Raw genomic sequence first — 17044 nt, 5'->3', positions numbered from 1 at the left:
CAGAACGAAGTCACATGGTGTGGTGGTTGGAGTGGCGAGCGAGCTGACACACGGATGGCTACGAAGATGGAGGTTAGGATAAACTGGCTGGTAGTTCTGTGCGGATGCTTGTGTCTGGCCCTGACCGGTGAGTGCCCCGGTTGACCGTTTAATTACTATTTTAATTTCATTTAGAGGAAAGTTATGCATGTTGTGGTTTAGGTGGTTGTTTTTCTGTCAGGGGTTTGGATATCGGGCGGTGCTCTGACCTTTGTCGTGTCATTCCGATTCAAAGAAATGTTTAACATTGTTGTTTATTCTTCGATTCGATTTTAATAGCGTTCGATGAAGAGATTTGTTAGACAGGAACAGGAATGTGAGGGTGTTTGACACTGAGAAAAATAAGGTTGGAAACAGACAAACTTCTTTAACTTTGATCACATGACCCTGTATCGGTGAAAACAAACGTCGCCCTCAGCACACCCTACCACACTCCAGACAGTCAGTTCATGGAGTTCCTACACACCCCGTCTTCCTTCTCTGCCTGTGTCTCTGTCGTTGCATTCCTGTGTTCTAATTCTTACAGAATGGAAATTTGTTCAACATTAAAATGTGCATTCAAGATTTTCTTTTTTATGATTATTATGAACTGCTGTGAGTTATTACACAGTTTATTTATTAATTGAATGATCATTCTTCTAGTTCTTTTCAGCTTGAGGACAGTTATATAAAAGTTGCATATACATTTATACAAAACATATGCTAATTAGGCCGATATGGGTAACATCCAAATGTTACCCATATCCAACAACAACTAGCCATGGCACATATTTAAAGTTTATATCATTTTATGTCTGAATATAAATCAATTATTTGAATTTGGATAAAAAAATCTGTTAGTAAAGCAAGGAGATGGCCGCGAGGAGGGTCAACCTTCAGCTCTTTAATCAGGATGTCCAGTAATACATCTAGGCTTTGAAAAACGATAAGGCGGAAGTCCTGAGACTTTCTCGGTAACATTCATGATAATCACATTAGCACTGCATTGTTTGATGACGCAGCGCTATTCTGGGTCGGCGAGCAAACAGATACAAGCCTCTCTTTGATCCTCGTCCATACTGATGACAGCTCAGGCCAAAAGCACACGCTATCGGCCTTTTTCCTCTCTCTCTATCTCTCTCTCTCGTTATTTATCTATCTAGAGGAACAGAATGCAAGGCAACATACGTGTCAAGTATTCGTTTTGCGTAAATGATCAAATTGTTTGTCGACGCCGCACCTTTTGTTTGTGTCTGAAATAGGTTACAGTGACAGTGTTTCTCCCTAGCGTCACAAACCAAGAAGATACACAACAAAACCACAATGTCCGCACACACAAAACGCCGGCTCTCATGGAAATTCCCTCCAACTCTTGTTGACAACAGGGCAGTATAACTCCCCGTCCGTCAGTTTGAGAATTTGCACATTTCTTCTCAACGGCGGCTGCTGTGGATATTTTAGACCCAAGAGCCGACTCTCACAGAGCACAACTCAAGACCTTTAACTGTGGCAGGGGCCTGGTGTTTGACTGGCCTCAAAATGGGGTTTGACCAAAGCTGTAAAGCCACACGAATCATTGGAGCCTTTTTATTAGGCACCAATGATGTGTGTGTGACAGAAGGCTTAAGGAATGAAGAAGGAGCTTTTGATTGGCCAGCTCATTTAGCCATGACTGAGTCATTATGTGTCAAATATATTCATAAAAACTATTCCTCCTTTGCAAAAGTAAATAGTTTAGGATTGTTTTCCAAAGGTAAATTATCCTCAAGAGCACACTATCAATAATTATGTTATTGATCATTATGAAAGTTTTCTATTGATCTTCATCCCACGTTCCAGCATTTGTATTTAGTGGTAATCTTACAAAACCAGAATAATATATAAAACAGTATGTGTTGTATATTATGTCACAATGTAAGAATTTTATCCACTGCATCATCTCCCTCTTACTTTACCTCCATCCTCTCCTCCATCAACCATCCTCTTCATCATCTTCTCTTCTGCTCATCGACCTCTTCCTTCCTTTCCTTTACCTCCTTTCCTTCTTCTCCTCCCCCACTTCATCTTCCGCATCGCTTCCTCTTTGTGCACTCCTTCTCCAACCATGCCTCCACTTGAATTCCCTCCCTGCTCCCTTCATCGTCTCGTTCCTCCTTCTCCTCCCTCTTCTTCTTCCCCTTCCTCCCTGCTCCTCTTCCTTCAACATTCTCTCTATCCGCTTTATGATCTTCATCAAAAACCCTCCTCCTCCTGCTCCTCCACCTCCCTCTCCTCATCCTCCTTCACTTCCTCCTCCTCCTCCTCCTCCTGCACCTCCTCCTCCTCCACCCCCTCAACCTCCTCCTCTTTCTCCTGCTCTTCCACCTCCTCCACCTCCACATCCTCCTCCATCTCCTCCGCCATCTCCTCTTCCACCTCCTCCCCCTCCTCCCCCTGCAGGAGCATCTGAGACGGAGCGGCGCCTCCTCCAGAAGCTCTTCACAGACTACAACCTGAAGGTGCGCCCGGTCATCAGCTGGGAGGAGAAAGTGATGGTGCGGGTGGGGATGACCCTGTCTCAGCTGGTCAGCCTGGTAGGGTACCACACACACACACACACACACACACACACACACAAACACACACATACACACAAAACTGGACGACCTGGTACACATTCATGGGAATACACACTCACACACGCAAACACAAATACACACACAAATGTTGCCCTATATGTTTAATCAGGATTGTTTCTACACATACACACACACACTTAAACACACACACCCACACGCACATTCACACACACACACACACACACACACACACACACACACACACACACACACACACACACACACACACACACTCACTCACAAACGCCTTTATCTCTCCCACTTACATACACATGGCACACCCACAAGCGAAACTTGACACATACACAAATGCACACTCTCTGGTAGCGGAGGCCATGGGGGCTCAATTGATTGGGACTGATTGAGCAGTCCGATCATACAGTAGCAGTAAGCTAATCTGTGTCTGTGTGTGTGTGTGTGTGTGTGTGTGTGTGTGTGTGTGTGTGTGTGTGTGTGTGTGTGTACGTCGGTGTGTGGGTGTGTGTGTGTGTCGGTGTGTATGTGTGTCTTTGTGTGTTCTCCATCCAGAATGAGAAAAATAGCGAGATGACAACCAACGTCTTCATGAATCTGGTAGTCCAATGACAACATTGATCTTCATCACACACACACTCACACATTCTCCCGAGACTCTCTTTCTGTGTTTGTGTGTGTGTGTGTGTCTCTATTTCTCTCTCTCTCTCTCGGTCTCTCTCTCTCTCTCTCTCTCTGTCTCTCTCTCTCTCTTCACTCTCTCTTCTCTCTCTCTCTCTCTCATCCTCCCTTCTCTGTCTATTTCTCTGTCCCTCTCTCTCTCTCTTTATCTCTCTCTCTCTCCGGCTTAAATGGCCTCATCCCTTTTAATGGCGATGGCCTCGTCCTCTTTGCTTCCTTGCTTCTGTGCCAGTTCTCGGTTTCGCCACTCAGCTCTCTGCTTTCACTCCTCTCTCTCTCACTCCTTCACACTCGCTAATTGGACTTCTTTAGGCTCTGAATGTGTGTGTGTTTGGGGGTGGGGTGTGCAAAACAGAAGGCATGGTGGGTGAGGACCAGAGCGGAAGCGGAGAGTATTTCAATGAGTCATCAGAGGAGAAACAATGCTGTCGCTGACGGCGACATCACAGAATTGTGGGGATCGGTTTCACCTCCTCTCTTCAGCCCTCTCTCTTCCCTCCTTTCTGTCTTCATGTTATTCTTTCATGCTGTTTCTTTATTTTTGTTGTGTGTCCTTTGACTTCAAACTGTCTTTCTGTCTCTCTTACTTTTACTTTTTCTTCATGTCTTTGAGTCTCATTGTATCCCTCTCATTCTCATTTTTTCGTTCTTTAGATTTTTGGGTGTCTCTTAGTTTATCCTATTGTACCAGTGTTCTGTCCTTTTTACCTCTGTCTCTCTCTCTCTCTCTCTCTTCCTCCTCCACCACTAGTTGTGGACGGACTACCGGTTGTCATGGAACCCGGCGGAGTATGACGACATCGACGTGGTCCGGGTTCCCCCAAACAAGGTCTGGCGCCCCGATATCTACCTCATCAACAAGTGAGTGCCCTGTCTGTCAACACAGTGTCCAGCAAACCACCTGTCTAGCCATGTCACAGCCCGCTATCTGCTAGTTCACAATGGACTGGATCTGAATCCACTGCTGTTCTCTTTGAACGGGTCTGAGGATAATAAAACTAATGCATACGAATCTGACTTCATGTTGATGCAACTCACAGTGAAATCAGGCCAAGCAGGACCAACATTTTCTTTCACTTCTGGCATGAAAGCTGTTGCATGTCGCTAAAGCCGCCCAATTTTTTTTCATGAAATCGTTCTGAAAATGTCTAAAACTGCTCTCTCCTTATAATCCACCACCCCTCACTCCTGACCTCTCACCCGGCAGTAATGACGGCCAGTTTGACGTGGCCCTGTATGTCAACGTCTTGGTTTACAGCAGCGGGGTGGTGACCTGGTTACCCCCAGCCATCTACCGCAGCTCCTGCTCTATCGAGGTACAGTCGGAAAATCATAGGATGCTGACCTGTCTCTAACCACAACGGTAACCATGGCCCTATCCTAACCCCAACCCTATCCTTACTAACCAAACTCAAACCAATCCTTAGCCGAACGCCACATTTGAGTGAACTGAATTGCTTATTTTGCTAGCTTATTTCATGTGTAACCTGCCTCATCCGGACCCCCTGTACCGTGTCCCCCCTCCAGGCAGCGTACTTCCCCTTCGACTGGCAGAACTGCACCATGGTGTTCAGGTCTTACACCTACGACGCCTCCGAGGTCGACCTCCAGTACTTCCTGGACGAGGAGGGCAACGAGATCCAGGAGATTGTCATCGATGAGAACGCCTTCACTGGTCCGTGTGTTGATGACGTTGTTGTTGTTGTGGTTGATTTAGCTAATGCGTTTATCCAATGCAGCTAACAGGGACCTTAGATGCATCCCATTAAGAAGCAGGTAGCTTGTTAGGGGTGATTTGGTCATGGATTCCAACAGCTACGTGGGGGCAGCAGTAGCTCAGGTGGTAGAGCTGTTGACTGGTAATCAAAGGTTACTACCAGACTCCGCCGTTGATGTGTGAATGTGTGAATGAATGGTTGTAGGTCGCTTTCTAAAAAGCGTCAGCAAAATCCCCTAAATGTAAAGAATGTAAATGTTAGGTACGATGAATGGGGAAGGAGACCAGTATCGTTTTTTGTTTTGAGTTAACACCCTCCATTGTTTACAATTTTAGTAACATGCTCCCTCTCTTTGTGTCTCTCTCTCCCGCTCTCTTCTCTCCCTATTTCTATCTGTGTTTGTGTGTCTCTCCCCCTCAGAGAACGGGGAGTGGAACATCTGCCACAAACCCAGCAGGAAGAACGTGAAGCGGGACCTGTATGAAGACATCACCTTCTACCTGATCATAGAGAGGAAGCCCCTCTTCTACATCGTCAACATCATCGTGCCCTGCATCATCACCAGTGTGCTAGCCATCTTCGTGTTCTACCTGCCGCCCGGAGCAGGTCAGAAGATGTCCTCAAAATGCATGATTACTTAGAAATGTGTGTGAGCGATTTTGCTGTTCTTCACAACATACTACGTTACAAATAGAGGACGCAGATGAATAGAAGGTTGTCCTTCTGTGATTCCTCCATTCCATAGATTGAACGTCGTTGAACATCGATGTAGAAGCAGAACAAATCTATTCAGCTTCTCTTTAGGATGCGTGTAAAGGTTTTTGTTGATCTCTTTTTGCTTTTGACTTTGTATACACTGTATGTATTGACTGATGTGCTTGTGTCTACAGGAGAAAAGATGACCCTCTCCATCTCCGTACTCATCGCCCTCACCGTCTTCATGCTACTGCTGGCCAATAAGGTCCCTGAGACATCGCTGGCCACGCCCATCATCGTCAACTACGTCATGTTCACCATGGTCCTGGTCACCTTCTCCGTCATCCTCAGCGTGGTGGTGCTCAACCTCCACCACCGCTCCACCAACACCCACCAGATGCCCATGTGGGTGCGCAAGGTGAGACCGACGCCACAAACGCCATCTTTAAAGACACTTACGTCCAAAGAAAACGTGTCATTTCCTGCGCAATTGTCCCTCTTATCCCAGAGGCATCATAGCAAGACAGATACAGATGTTGCTCATTCATGTATCATTTCCGTCTGCTTTCTTTATTTACCAGGGCATAGGATGTAGACTAAACTAGGGAAGATAAGTGAATCAATAGATCTCGATTCACTGTGAGTTGCTGTGGGTAAAGGCATCTCCTAATTCACCTAAGCTTCATCTTTTCGTTTGGTGATTTACGATGACTGTAGAATCAATTAGGGTATTGGACACAAAAACAACACTATTGATTACTGGAGGTGGCTTTTAAGTTACTTTTAGGTCAAACAAAGACATTTTGGTCTTGCAACACAATGATGTCCGAATGACTAATTTCTCTGCTCTTATTTTCGTCCATTAACCTATCCCCCTCATTCCTCTACACCAGCATTACACCAGTCAAACGGTCAGATTGTAGCCATATTCTGGTTTACTCTGTGTAGCTTTGTTTTGCCAATTTTCTTTCCAATATTCACAACACTGGGTTAGCCTAGCAATGAGCGTGACTCCAAAAATGACATGTCTCTAGATTTAGTTGAGTCTTTTACTACTTACAATACAAACAACACAAAGCATGAAATCCTTATAAGGGTAAAAAAAACTGTGTTGATATGTAGGTTTCCAGCTCTGTTTTCCCGCACATGAGGTCACTTCTTGTGCCTTATGGGTCAATGCTAATATGCAATCTTAATATTAATCATTTATCATACAAATCAATTACTCAAAAGACACTAGACATAAATATGACTAAAATATGGCTCTTGCACTCTGCTTGACCCCAAAATACACCACCAGGTTTTCATCAACTTCCTCCCAAAGTACATCGGCATGACCAGGCCGCCAACAGAGGAACCAGAGGAGGAGTGGGAGAAGGAGAAGGAGTCCACCGACTTGGGCCGACCGCTGCAACCGCCGCCCGGGAGAAGACCTGGGGGGGAGTACTTTATCCGTAACATCGACCCCGATCGTGTCATACCATGGACAGACAGGTGAGGCTGGGCTGAAGCAGCTGACCTGCCATCCTTTTGCAACCTTTTGTGTGTAAAAGTTGTCTCGGACCCAAGGCTACATTTCAGCACATTGTAGTTTTCTATAATTTTTTAATAATGGTGGATTAAAGTGGTGCAAGACAGTGTTGTGGCTGGTACCGAAAGGCCCCTTACCTGATCGTCATTGGCATGTATCTGAATTCACTGTCACTTAGGATTAAAACATCTAAAGAATATAGCAGATGCAACAATCTGGGCATCAATCTCAGTGAAAATCTCAACTCCCACAGCCTTAGTTCATCTTCGAACCTCTCAAGTGTTTATCCGAGAAGTGTTTAAGCCAAACTGATGAAGGGGTATTCTGCAATGAAAAATGTGGTCGATGAAGATGCTGAATTGTCTGTTTCGACGGGGAGATTAGCATATGCTATTAGTGTGAATTAATCAGAGGCCTCAATCTTCCTCTGAAGACACAAGCCAGATTGCAAACACCGTGTCTCGCTGCCAGACAAGCTATTACAGCAGAGCTCCACGTTTGGGAGGCTTGGCAAGCGATATAGTTGTGCGCTGCATAGCTGGACAGCTATGCACAGCTAGACCAAACTCTGAACTGGAACTTTCCAGAGTTAACATCGGTAGACTCACTCTCAAAGCGGTTGTTTCTTTGCGTTGTGTAACGTTGTTTTGAACGATACGTTTCTCCACCCTTGTCGTGCCAAGAAAGATTTTTTTACTAATGTTTCTGTGAATAAGAGTATGACTCACTGACCGCTAGCCTGCAGCTGATGATGTTTGCCTGCATGGCGCCATTAATATATTTGCCGGGAAGTGTCCCATAAGCTAATTTGAGCTCCAATCACCTCACTGTGGCTTGTTAATAGACAACCCTGTTCCCTCACAATATCCGGGTCATCTTTATCACTATTGCCTTATCGATTTGGCCAGGGATAACAATTTTGTTGCATTTCAAATCTTTGAAATAAAACTTATTATAAAAGTACATCAAATAGACATAGTCCTGTGCCACTTGCTAGAGATCGTTAAGTCCGCCAACATAATCGCGGTGACCAATCAACCTAAATCAAAGACTCTGGAGATGTCTATGCCTTAATAAACCCTGGTGGTCTTTAATCACGGGGTCCCGGTCCACTCTGTCTCCCCTCCACCAGTGCTCTCGTTCAGTTCCTTACAGACTGAATGACAGACTCACTTAGTGCATGGGGCAACTGGCCATAGCTGATACATACCCCACCACCACCACTACCACCACCACCACCTTCCATCCCTGTCCCTTGTTGTTGTGTGTGTGTGTGTGTGTGTGTGTGTGTGTGTGTGTGTGTGAGTGTGTGTGTGTGTGTGTGTGTGTGTGTGTGTGTCTGTCATCTCCTTCCAAAAGGGCATCTCATTGTAGCATCTCCATCCCTAAGCCCTGCTGGTCCTCGCCAGTCCTCTAAGCCTTGTGTTTAGGTTAGGCATTAGCGGGGGTGTGGGGGGGGTGAGAGAGCAGCTGTAGGGGGAAGGGAGGCGGGAGGGTCAGAGAGCTAGTGATCGCGGTCGGACAGGAAATTGACAGATGAGGGATTTCATCATGTTTTTTATTTCTGTGGATGTTCCTTACATCCACAGAGGGGGACTGCTCACTTAATCATTTCTCTCTCTCTCTCTCTCTCTCTCTGTCTCTCTCTCTCAGTGGTTCAGTGCAGTCCCTCTATCTGTCTCTCTCTCTCTCTTTCTCTCTCTCTATCTTTCTCTCTCTCTGACAGTGTAGTCTCTCTATCCGTCTCTCTGGAGGTATTCTGACAGTTGGAGACACTGACCGCTGTAAAGGACATTCACCAGGGGAGGAACTATTTCAGTACGCGGCAGTGTGTCTGTGTGGGAGACACAATTTTATAGGACTTTATAGATATTTCGATACATACTCTACCCTATAATAATATTATACCATGTTTATGATGTGTAAGTGTTTGTTAGTAGCCAAGTGTTTAGTGTGTGTGTGTGTGTGTGTGTGCATGTGTGAGTGTGTGTGTGTGTGTAAACATGTATGTGTTTGTTAGTATGCGTGTGTGCGTGTGTGTGTGTGTGTGTGTGTGTGTGTTTATGTGTGTGTGTGTGTACATGTCAATTATTGGTTAGTATGTGGTTGTGTGTGTGTTAGTATGTGTGCGTGTGTGTGTGTGTGTGTGTGTGTGTGTGTGTGTGTGTGTGTGTGTGTGTGTGTGTGTGTGTGTGTGTGTGTGTGTATGTGTGTCATGGCAATATGGCACTTTAGGCCTGTGGTAATGAGTAGAGGCGTAGGAATGCAATAGGCATTCCCCAGCAGAGAGGGTGCTGTGTGTGAGTCCCTGTTCTCCCCTCTAAGTGCACAGTTTCTATAACCTTTGAGTGTGGGGTGTGTGTATTCGTGATCCACTCTACCATATTTCATATCATATTTCCCTCCTGCCACCCGGTACCACGTCCTTCTCGACCACGTCTCTGCCGCCTGGCCCCTATGCTGTCAGGGTGGGGGGCTTGCACATGTGCAGGCGTCCACACGTCATTAAAGGTGCCAATGAGACAGTTGGGTCCCAGGTGCCAAGCAGGCTGTCAATCACTGGAGAATATGTATGGTTGTGGTCTCTCTCTGTTTATATGTCTGCATCTTGCAAGGGATAAAACCTAATCTTGACTGATAGGAGTGCACACACAAAAACATTTATATATATATATATATATATATATATATACACATACACAAACACACTAACACATAAATGCACACAAAATTAAAAACACATAATCATAATATCATAAATCTTCATACAATGATAGTCATAAAATGAACTACTCTCAATGGTAGCACACACAAGTCTTTACAATTATTAATGTTTACATATTATTATTTTCATGCATTCATATACTAATAATTTAGGTAATAATTTAGTATAAATAGTATAGTATCATATCCAGTAGTAACGCCATATCTATGTCAATCCACCTTAAAAGGTGACTATTGGTTAACGGTGTCGGTTGAGGAGACAGTCGACAACACGTCGAGTTAGAAGTTGTTTCCTGAGGCGAATGGGTGTGCAGCAGTTTGTTTTGAAAACGGGTTCAAAGATAACCAAACAGTGGTTAGCGTTAGCGGTTTCGTAAAGAAGAGGATTAAGGCCACATGTGAATTTTTTGAGTTCCGAATTTAAAGTTAGAATTCTGACTTTAATCTCTGAATTCTAGGGCTGGCCCGAATTATTCGAATACTCGTTCGGAAAATTAGTATTCGAAGCTTAAATCAGTATTCTGAGCTTTTTTTTTGTTGTTGTTTTGTTTTGTTTTTTCTTTTTGCAATAAATTTAGTAATATTGTAGTAGTAGTAGTAGTAGTAGTAGTAGTAATATATTGCTCATTTAGGAGGATCTTACATCACTTAGTGTCACAGCGCATCCATCACCTCACAACCGAGCGCAGCGCAGTGAGCGCACTTACTTCAACATAGACATTGAACAAGCTGGTTCAAAATGCCCCAAAAATCTTCAGTTTGGGAACATTTTCAATTGGCCAATGATCGACGTGATGTTACCAGAGCGAGGCAGGCAAACTATAAGTGACACCAAGCAGAGAAGCGAGAGAGGTGGAGGAAGAATAGATATCTTGTTTCCCTTAACTTTATAACACAACATTAGCGGGATCTCGGGAGGAAAAGTAATGCTTAGCAAAATGCTAACCTTAGCTTAGGTGTTTGTTTACGTTCGCTGTACAGCGCCGCGCCCATCAACTGTGACTGGCTTGCTGCAGAGCGTGAGCGTCTTGGGAATACCTGGTCAATATAATGGATATAATATGGACACATAAGACAATCAATATTCGGTATTTGTTATGGATTTATTGTACAAATTCCCTGAAAAGACGCACGTTCCAGGATTAATTGAAAAGGTAAGGGCTTAGATGGCAGAAAGGACAGCTGATTTGGAACCGAACAACAGCTGTTCGCTTCCACGGGGCAAAAAGTAAGGATCTCCAACTTACTTAGGCCTACTAATAAACGTTCAAAAGCTATTAAATCTTCAACAAAATATGCAGATACTGTCAAAATCGGTTCCAGGGAGTATATAGGGATTATTAATGTTGTTTTTGATGGTGTGTTTTTCTGGAACGAGTATTCGAATACTCGCTCGGAAAAACCAAGGATTATTCGAAGCCTGAAAAATGGCATTCGGGCCAGCCCTACCGAATTTGGACTTTGAAATCCGAACTCTTCATTCTGAGTTTAAAGTCTGAAATCTAGGACTTAAATCGGAACCCTTTTTTTATTCTGACTTTAAATCAAGATTTTGAGATTGAAGTCAGAACTCCAAAAAATAATCACATGTGGCCCTAAATCCTCTTCGTAGTTTTACGTTCTCTGGGTTGACCCATTGAATTCCCCACGTCGTCACCATAGCTCCCTGCACCATGTCATCTGGAATACCCGTTCGGGGGACCAGACGGGCCACAGGGTGTCCGTTCCTTTACTTTGGCCTCTGCCGATCTGATTCAGCCATCTGCACTGGCTATCAGCTTGACCACCCTTCTGACTGGCCAATGAGTGTGCAGCAGTTGAGGGTCAGCTGTCAGTACCACCGTGTCCATGGCCAGGTTTTCGGTAGGTTTCTTGCACTTCTGGTGCACTTGAAGGGCTGGCATGTAATGGCAAACGAACTGTGAACAGAAGTGATCAGCCACCATTTGGCTGTGACGCCAGCGCCGCTTGGTAAGGGGCTTGGAATCATACGTTACTTGTGGTGGGGAGGCATCCTGCCGCCCCATGAGCAACATGCTTGGTGTTACTGGGTCAGGGTCCTGATGAAACGTACCCCAATGGTTTCGCATTGAGAATACCCTTGACTTCAACTGGTCCAGGTAAGGTGGAATCCGGTGCCGCCGCCCCGTGCAAGGACTGCTGGGTTTCTTAGACCAAGTCTCCCCAGGATATAATCAGGGCACTTTCAGGTTTGGTCAGTGGAAGCACCACTGGAGCGTGTTTATATGTATTTGGTGCTGGCACTGCAGGAGGAGGCTTTTGCAGGTGCTGATGGGAAGGCTGCTGCAGGTACTGAGGGAGTGCAGTAGGGCCATGCTGGAACACTTGTTGTGCATGAGCAGTAGGAGCGTATTTGTACGCTTGCAGCACAGGAACAGCCTGAGCTGCTGAGTGATGGTTCTGAAGCACTGCCTGTTGCGCCTGGGTCTGGTACACCGGATGGTGCACCTGGGGCTGGTAGACCGGCTGTGGAGCCTGGGTCTGGTACACCGGCTAGTGCGCCTGTGGCTGGTAGACCGGCTGTCTATAATACCTTCTGCAGTGTATCGCTGCAGAAGATTGATACACTGACTGTGAGGGTGCCGCGGACATCTGCTGGTGCACTGGCTGTGCAGGAATGCCTGGTGGATTATACGCTGTCTCTGGAGATGCAGCGGTGCAATGCAGAGTCCATACGTCAAGTGAGCAGGTGTCCCAGGCGGAGGCTGAGATGGAGTCTGATGGGCTAGTGGCTGCTGCATTGCTTGAACTGGGATCTGTGTTGGCTGATTGACGGAACCAGATTGATGGGAGCTTGTTTTTATGATGCGTGATGTAATGGGAGTGAGCAGCTGTCAATAACTGAGCTGCACTCTGAATGGTCGTAGTCATATTTCCCTTCTAGGTTTTGGCTGCTTACTGGTGATTGGGAGCAGGATTGGGGTCCAACAGCTTCATCTAGCTGACAAGATATGATCCTGGCTTGATAACTTTCCCTTCCACCTACTTCGAAGCCTGCCTGTTCCCCTTGTTGCTGTGTCTGTCCATATGGAGCCCAAAGCAAGTTGTGTAGCTGATCTCTAGATGTGGCAGGCTCGGCATGACAACTGTAGGACTGCAGCTGTTACATCTTGGTACTCTGCATATTCCTCTGCACTCTATCAAGAGTGCCGAGAGGAACTGTGGGAGATAGCAATGATTGGGGGAGAGTCACTTCATAGGCTTGTAGGTGTGATGGGAGCTGTCTTCTCCCTCCTTCTCTGCCATTTGGTCGCTGCAGGTGAAGCTTTCCGGTTTGAAGGACCAATGTTGAAAATGGAAGGATGTATACAGATGATTTCTGAGGTTAGGTGGATTGCTCGATCCACACCGGGTCTCTTGTAAGGAGTAGACATAGGCAGAGATGGATTTTAGGGTCTTTATGAAGTTTCAGGTGCATACAGTATAAGGAATCAAATGTGTGTGGTATCTGCAATATAACAGAAATAAACCAGATATAAGTACATACAATAACTGGCTACAACAATGAAATACTTAATGATTTACAATGCTCCGAATGAGCGCATATGTAAAGGCCGCGATCCGAATTCAGTCGCAGCTGCGACGTGAATCCACGGTAAAGTTGCGCAACACTTGAAAATACTGTTTTATTGACACAGCATAAACATATAAATTAACATTAAATTAGCTGTACTGTTCTTATGAATAAATATCAGAATAAACAAGAAATAATAACTCACTTTGTCAAGAACGCAAACGCACATTTGCTCCATGTAACGACAGCTGGTGAAATGATTAAAAAAGGTGAAACTAGATAGCGTCAATGTTTACGAAGGACTCCACCTAGTGGTAAGGCCGCATTATCGTCTGCCTGAAAGAATTAATAAATCACACAAATACATGGGCATTCGGAACACCGTGTTTTTTTGTTTTTTTGTTGGGTTAAATAACCAGAACTGTCTTTTGACAAAGTTTCTGTGTATTTATGTTAATTGTAACCTGTGAGGGTTTGAGCACTCTGTGCTGCTGTCACCTGGTTGGTTTTTGTTTGTTGCCCTTTTGTATACATAATTGTAATTGACTATGCCAATACCTATTTTTGTTGTTCAGCGGATCTTTTGCTTTGCTGACTTAAATGGAAAATAGCGTTAAATTCAATTTGACAGATAATTCTGCCTGGGCGCCGGGACTCAAAGAGAACACTTTATATACCCTGGCTGCCTACGCTACAACACACACACACACACACACACACACACACACACACACACACACACACACACACACACACACACACACACACACACACACACACACACACACACACACACAAGGAAGAGCACACACTTTGGCTAGGCCTTTTTACTCAGTAGCGCTAACAGCGTAGATATCCACAATTGATTTTTGACTAGTTAGCCAACATATCCACAATGTGATTTTGACTAGTAGCATTTCTAAGTAAAGGTATCTACAATTCATCATCAATCCTCACAAGTCAAAATGTGGATTTTTATTACCAACAATTTATTTCTTAAGTGGACACGTTTATTGTAGATATATGTCACTTTACAGCTTTTGATATTGACTTATATTCAACCTCAAAAACAGATATGAATGATTTAATTTTGACTTTTTATAATTTGAAGTCGTCATATCTATAATTTCATTATGTTTATTTTAAACAATAATTAATGTCTACATTAATTATGTTAATGTCTACATCTCAATTCTCACCGGTCAAAATGTTGATTAATGGTATCAACCATTCAGTTCTAGTTGTGGCAATGTTCATGTAGACATCTCCAATTGTTCTTACATGACAGATATCGTAAATTGAATTGTAGATATTAAGATTTAAATTCTGACTAGTCAAAATGAAATTAAATAAATTATTGATATGTCAGCTTGGAATTGTAACTGTTAAGAATTTCACTGAGGATATCTGGAATTGCATTTCAGATATCCTAAAATAAACCATTGTAACAAACTACATTCGTACTAGCAACAATTATATTTTAAATATCTACAATTCCTTTCATAACTAGTCAGAATTTAATTTCAGACATCAGAAAAGGGATTTCCAGTTGTCAAAATGTCACTGTTAATATCTCCATTGGTGTACGTGTATCAGAAATCAATATGGTAAATTGAGCTACATATCCGAAATGAATACGGTATGCGGGCAACGATGACACGGCAGTTTCTGCGTTTGATAATTTTTTTTATGTGGGCTCTGCCATCTTCATCTCCTTCCACTCCAAAACAAGTTCATGGAGCCTGTTGCCATGCCGACATTTGTTGAATACTTATGAGGTCTGAATGTCGACCGGTGGCTTAATGGTAATTTAATGATATAACGCCCACCTATCCAAAATGTTTTTTTTTCTCTATCGAAAATGTAATTGTTGATATCTGAAATAACATTTCCACTCGTCATTTTTCAACATGTGGAAATGAATTGCCGATCTCCATAATCGTCAATCAGTTTTCACTCGTCTAAATAATAAATAATAAGTAATTTCTATACTTGAAAATACATTTGGAACATATCAAAATTGTTTTAGATATCTTCAATTAACATTTCAACAAGTCAGCCCTACTGATTTAATGTTAAGACAGCTTGCCACACACACACACACACACACACACACACACACACACACACACACACACACACACACACACACACACACATATCGTGAACCATGATAACAGGTCCAACCTCCCCTCTCTGTCCACGCCTCTCCCTCCCCTACCTCTCTCTCGCCCCCTGAAGGAACGAGAGCACGGTGCAGCTCCAGCGCTACTTTGACACAGACAGCTACTGCCTGGTGCTGCCGCCAAACCTCAAGTCGGCCATTGCGGCCGTCACCTACATGAGTGAACAGCTGAAGAAACAGGACACGGATGACTCGGTGAGGAGGAAGGGAGACAGGGCAGGGAGAGGGGGAGGGGGAGGGGTAGTGGGGTGTAGGTCGGGGAGTGGAGGTGAAGGGGGTGGAGAAAGGGAGGGGAAGGAGAGAGAGAGAGAGTTTTATGTTTTTTGGGTAGCAATCCCAAAACACGCTGTATTGCAATAAATGATCACTATATGTGCTGTTCACTAAATAAATGTATATGCTTTCACATTGAAATGCATGAGAGACAGAAGAAAGCCATTGAAAGAAAATAATGAAATGTGTGTATGTGTGTGTTTGTAGATCACAGGGGACTGGCAGTATATAGCGCTGGTGGTGGACCGGCTCTTCTTCTGGCTGTTTGTGGTCATCACAGGTCTGGGCACCCTGGCAATGTTCCTGGATGCCAGCTTCAACTTCACCCCAGACGAGCCCTTCCCATAGTCCCCACAAACACACACTCACACACACACGCACACACACACACACACACACATGCAAACACACACATACACTTACACACACTAAATCATTCACACACATATACACATGCACGCATGCACTCACGCATGAACAGACACACACACACACACACACACACACACACACACACACACACACACAGTTGGCTATGATAATCAATTATTTGCATTTTTCTATTCCTCTTCGGTGCTCTTCCAAGGCCACAAATTCTCACATTCTGTATTTATATCCCCACTGGTATGTTGCCAAATTGATGTGAAAAGTATTGTCTAGGTAAAAAATAATATTGGGGACATATTTGATGAAGTCAGATTGATGCCAAAAGTATTTTCTGCATACAGTGGGGCAAAAAAGTATTTAGTCAGCCACCAATTGTGCAAGTTCTCCCACTTAAAAAGACGAGAGAGGCCTGTAATTTTCATCATAGGTATACCTCAGCTATGAGAGACAAAATGAAAAAAGAAATCCAGAAAATCACATTGTCTGATTTTTTAAGAATTTATTTGCAAATTATGGTGGAAAATAAGTATTTGGTCACCTACAAACAGGCAAGATTTCTGGCTGTCACAGACCTGTAACTTCTTCTTCTTTAAGAGGCTGTTTACCTGTATTAATGGCACCTGTTTGAACTCCTTATCAGTATAAAAGACACCTGTCCACAACCTCAAACAGTCACACTCCAAACTCCACTATGGCCAAGACCAA

The 17044-nt window shown here is 44.1% G+C and overlaps 1 protein-coding gene across 1 annotated transcript; it reads left to right on the top strand.

Annotated features, from left to right (window-relative positions):
- Nucleotides 1-54: 54 nt before the first annotated feature.
- Nucleotides 55-16300, top strand: chrnb1l (cholinergic receptor, nicotinic, beta 1 (muscle) like; the record flags this gene model as incomplete). Its single annotated transcript, XM_079758499.1, has 11 exons — nucleotides 55-127; nucleotides 2458-2591; nucleotides 3165-3209; nucleotides 4042-4151; nucleotides 4498-4606; nucleotides 4818-4965; nucleotides 5429-5614; nucleotides 5899-6122; nucleotides 7005-7198; nucleotides 15736-15874; nucleotides 16160-16300. The coding sequence occupies 11 exons, from the start codon at nucleotides 55-57 to the stop codon at nucleotides 16298-16300; spliced, it is 1503 nt and encodes a 500-aa protein (XP_079614625.1).
- Between the last annotated feature and the right edge of the window lie 744 nt (nucleotides 16301-17044).

The sequence above is a fragment of the Pollachius pollachius genome, assembly GCF_949987615.1.
Source record: "Pollachius pollachius genome assembly, chromosome: 20".
Classification (NCBI taxonomy): Eukaryota; Metazoa; Chordata; class Actinopteri; order Gadiformes; family Gadidae; genus Pollachius; species Pollachius pollachius.
The sequence above is the reverse complement of the archived record's forward strand: the minus strand, read 5'-3'. Positions and strand labels throughout refer to the sequence as shown.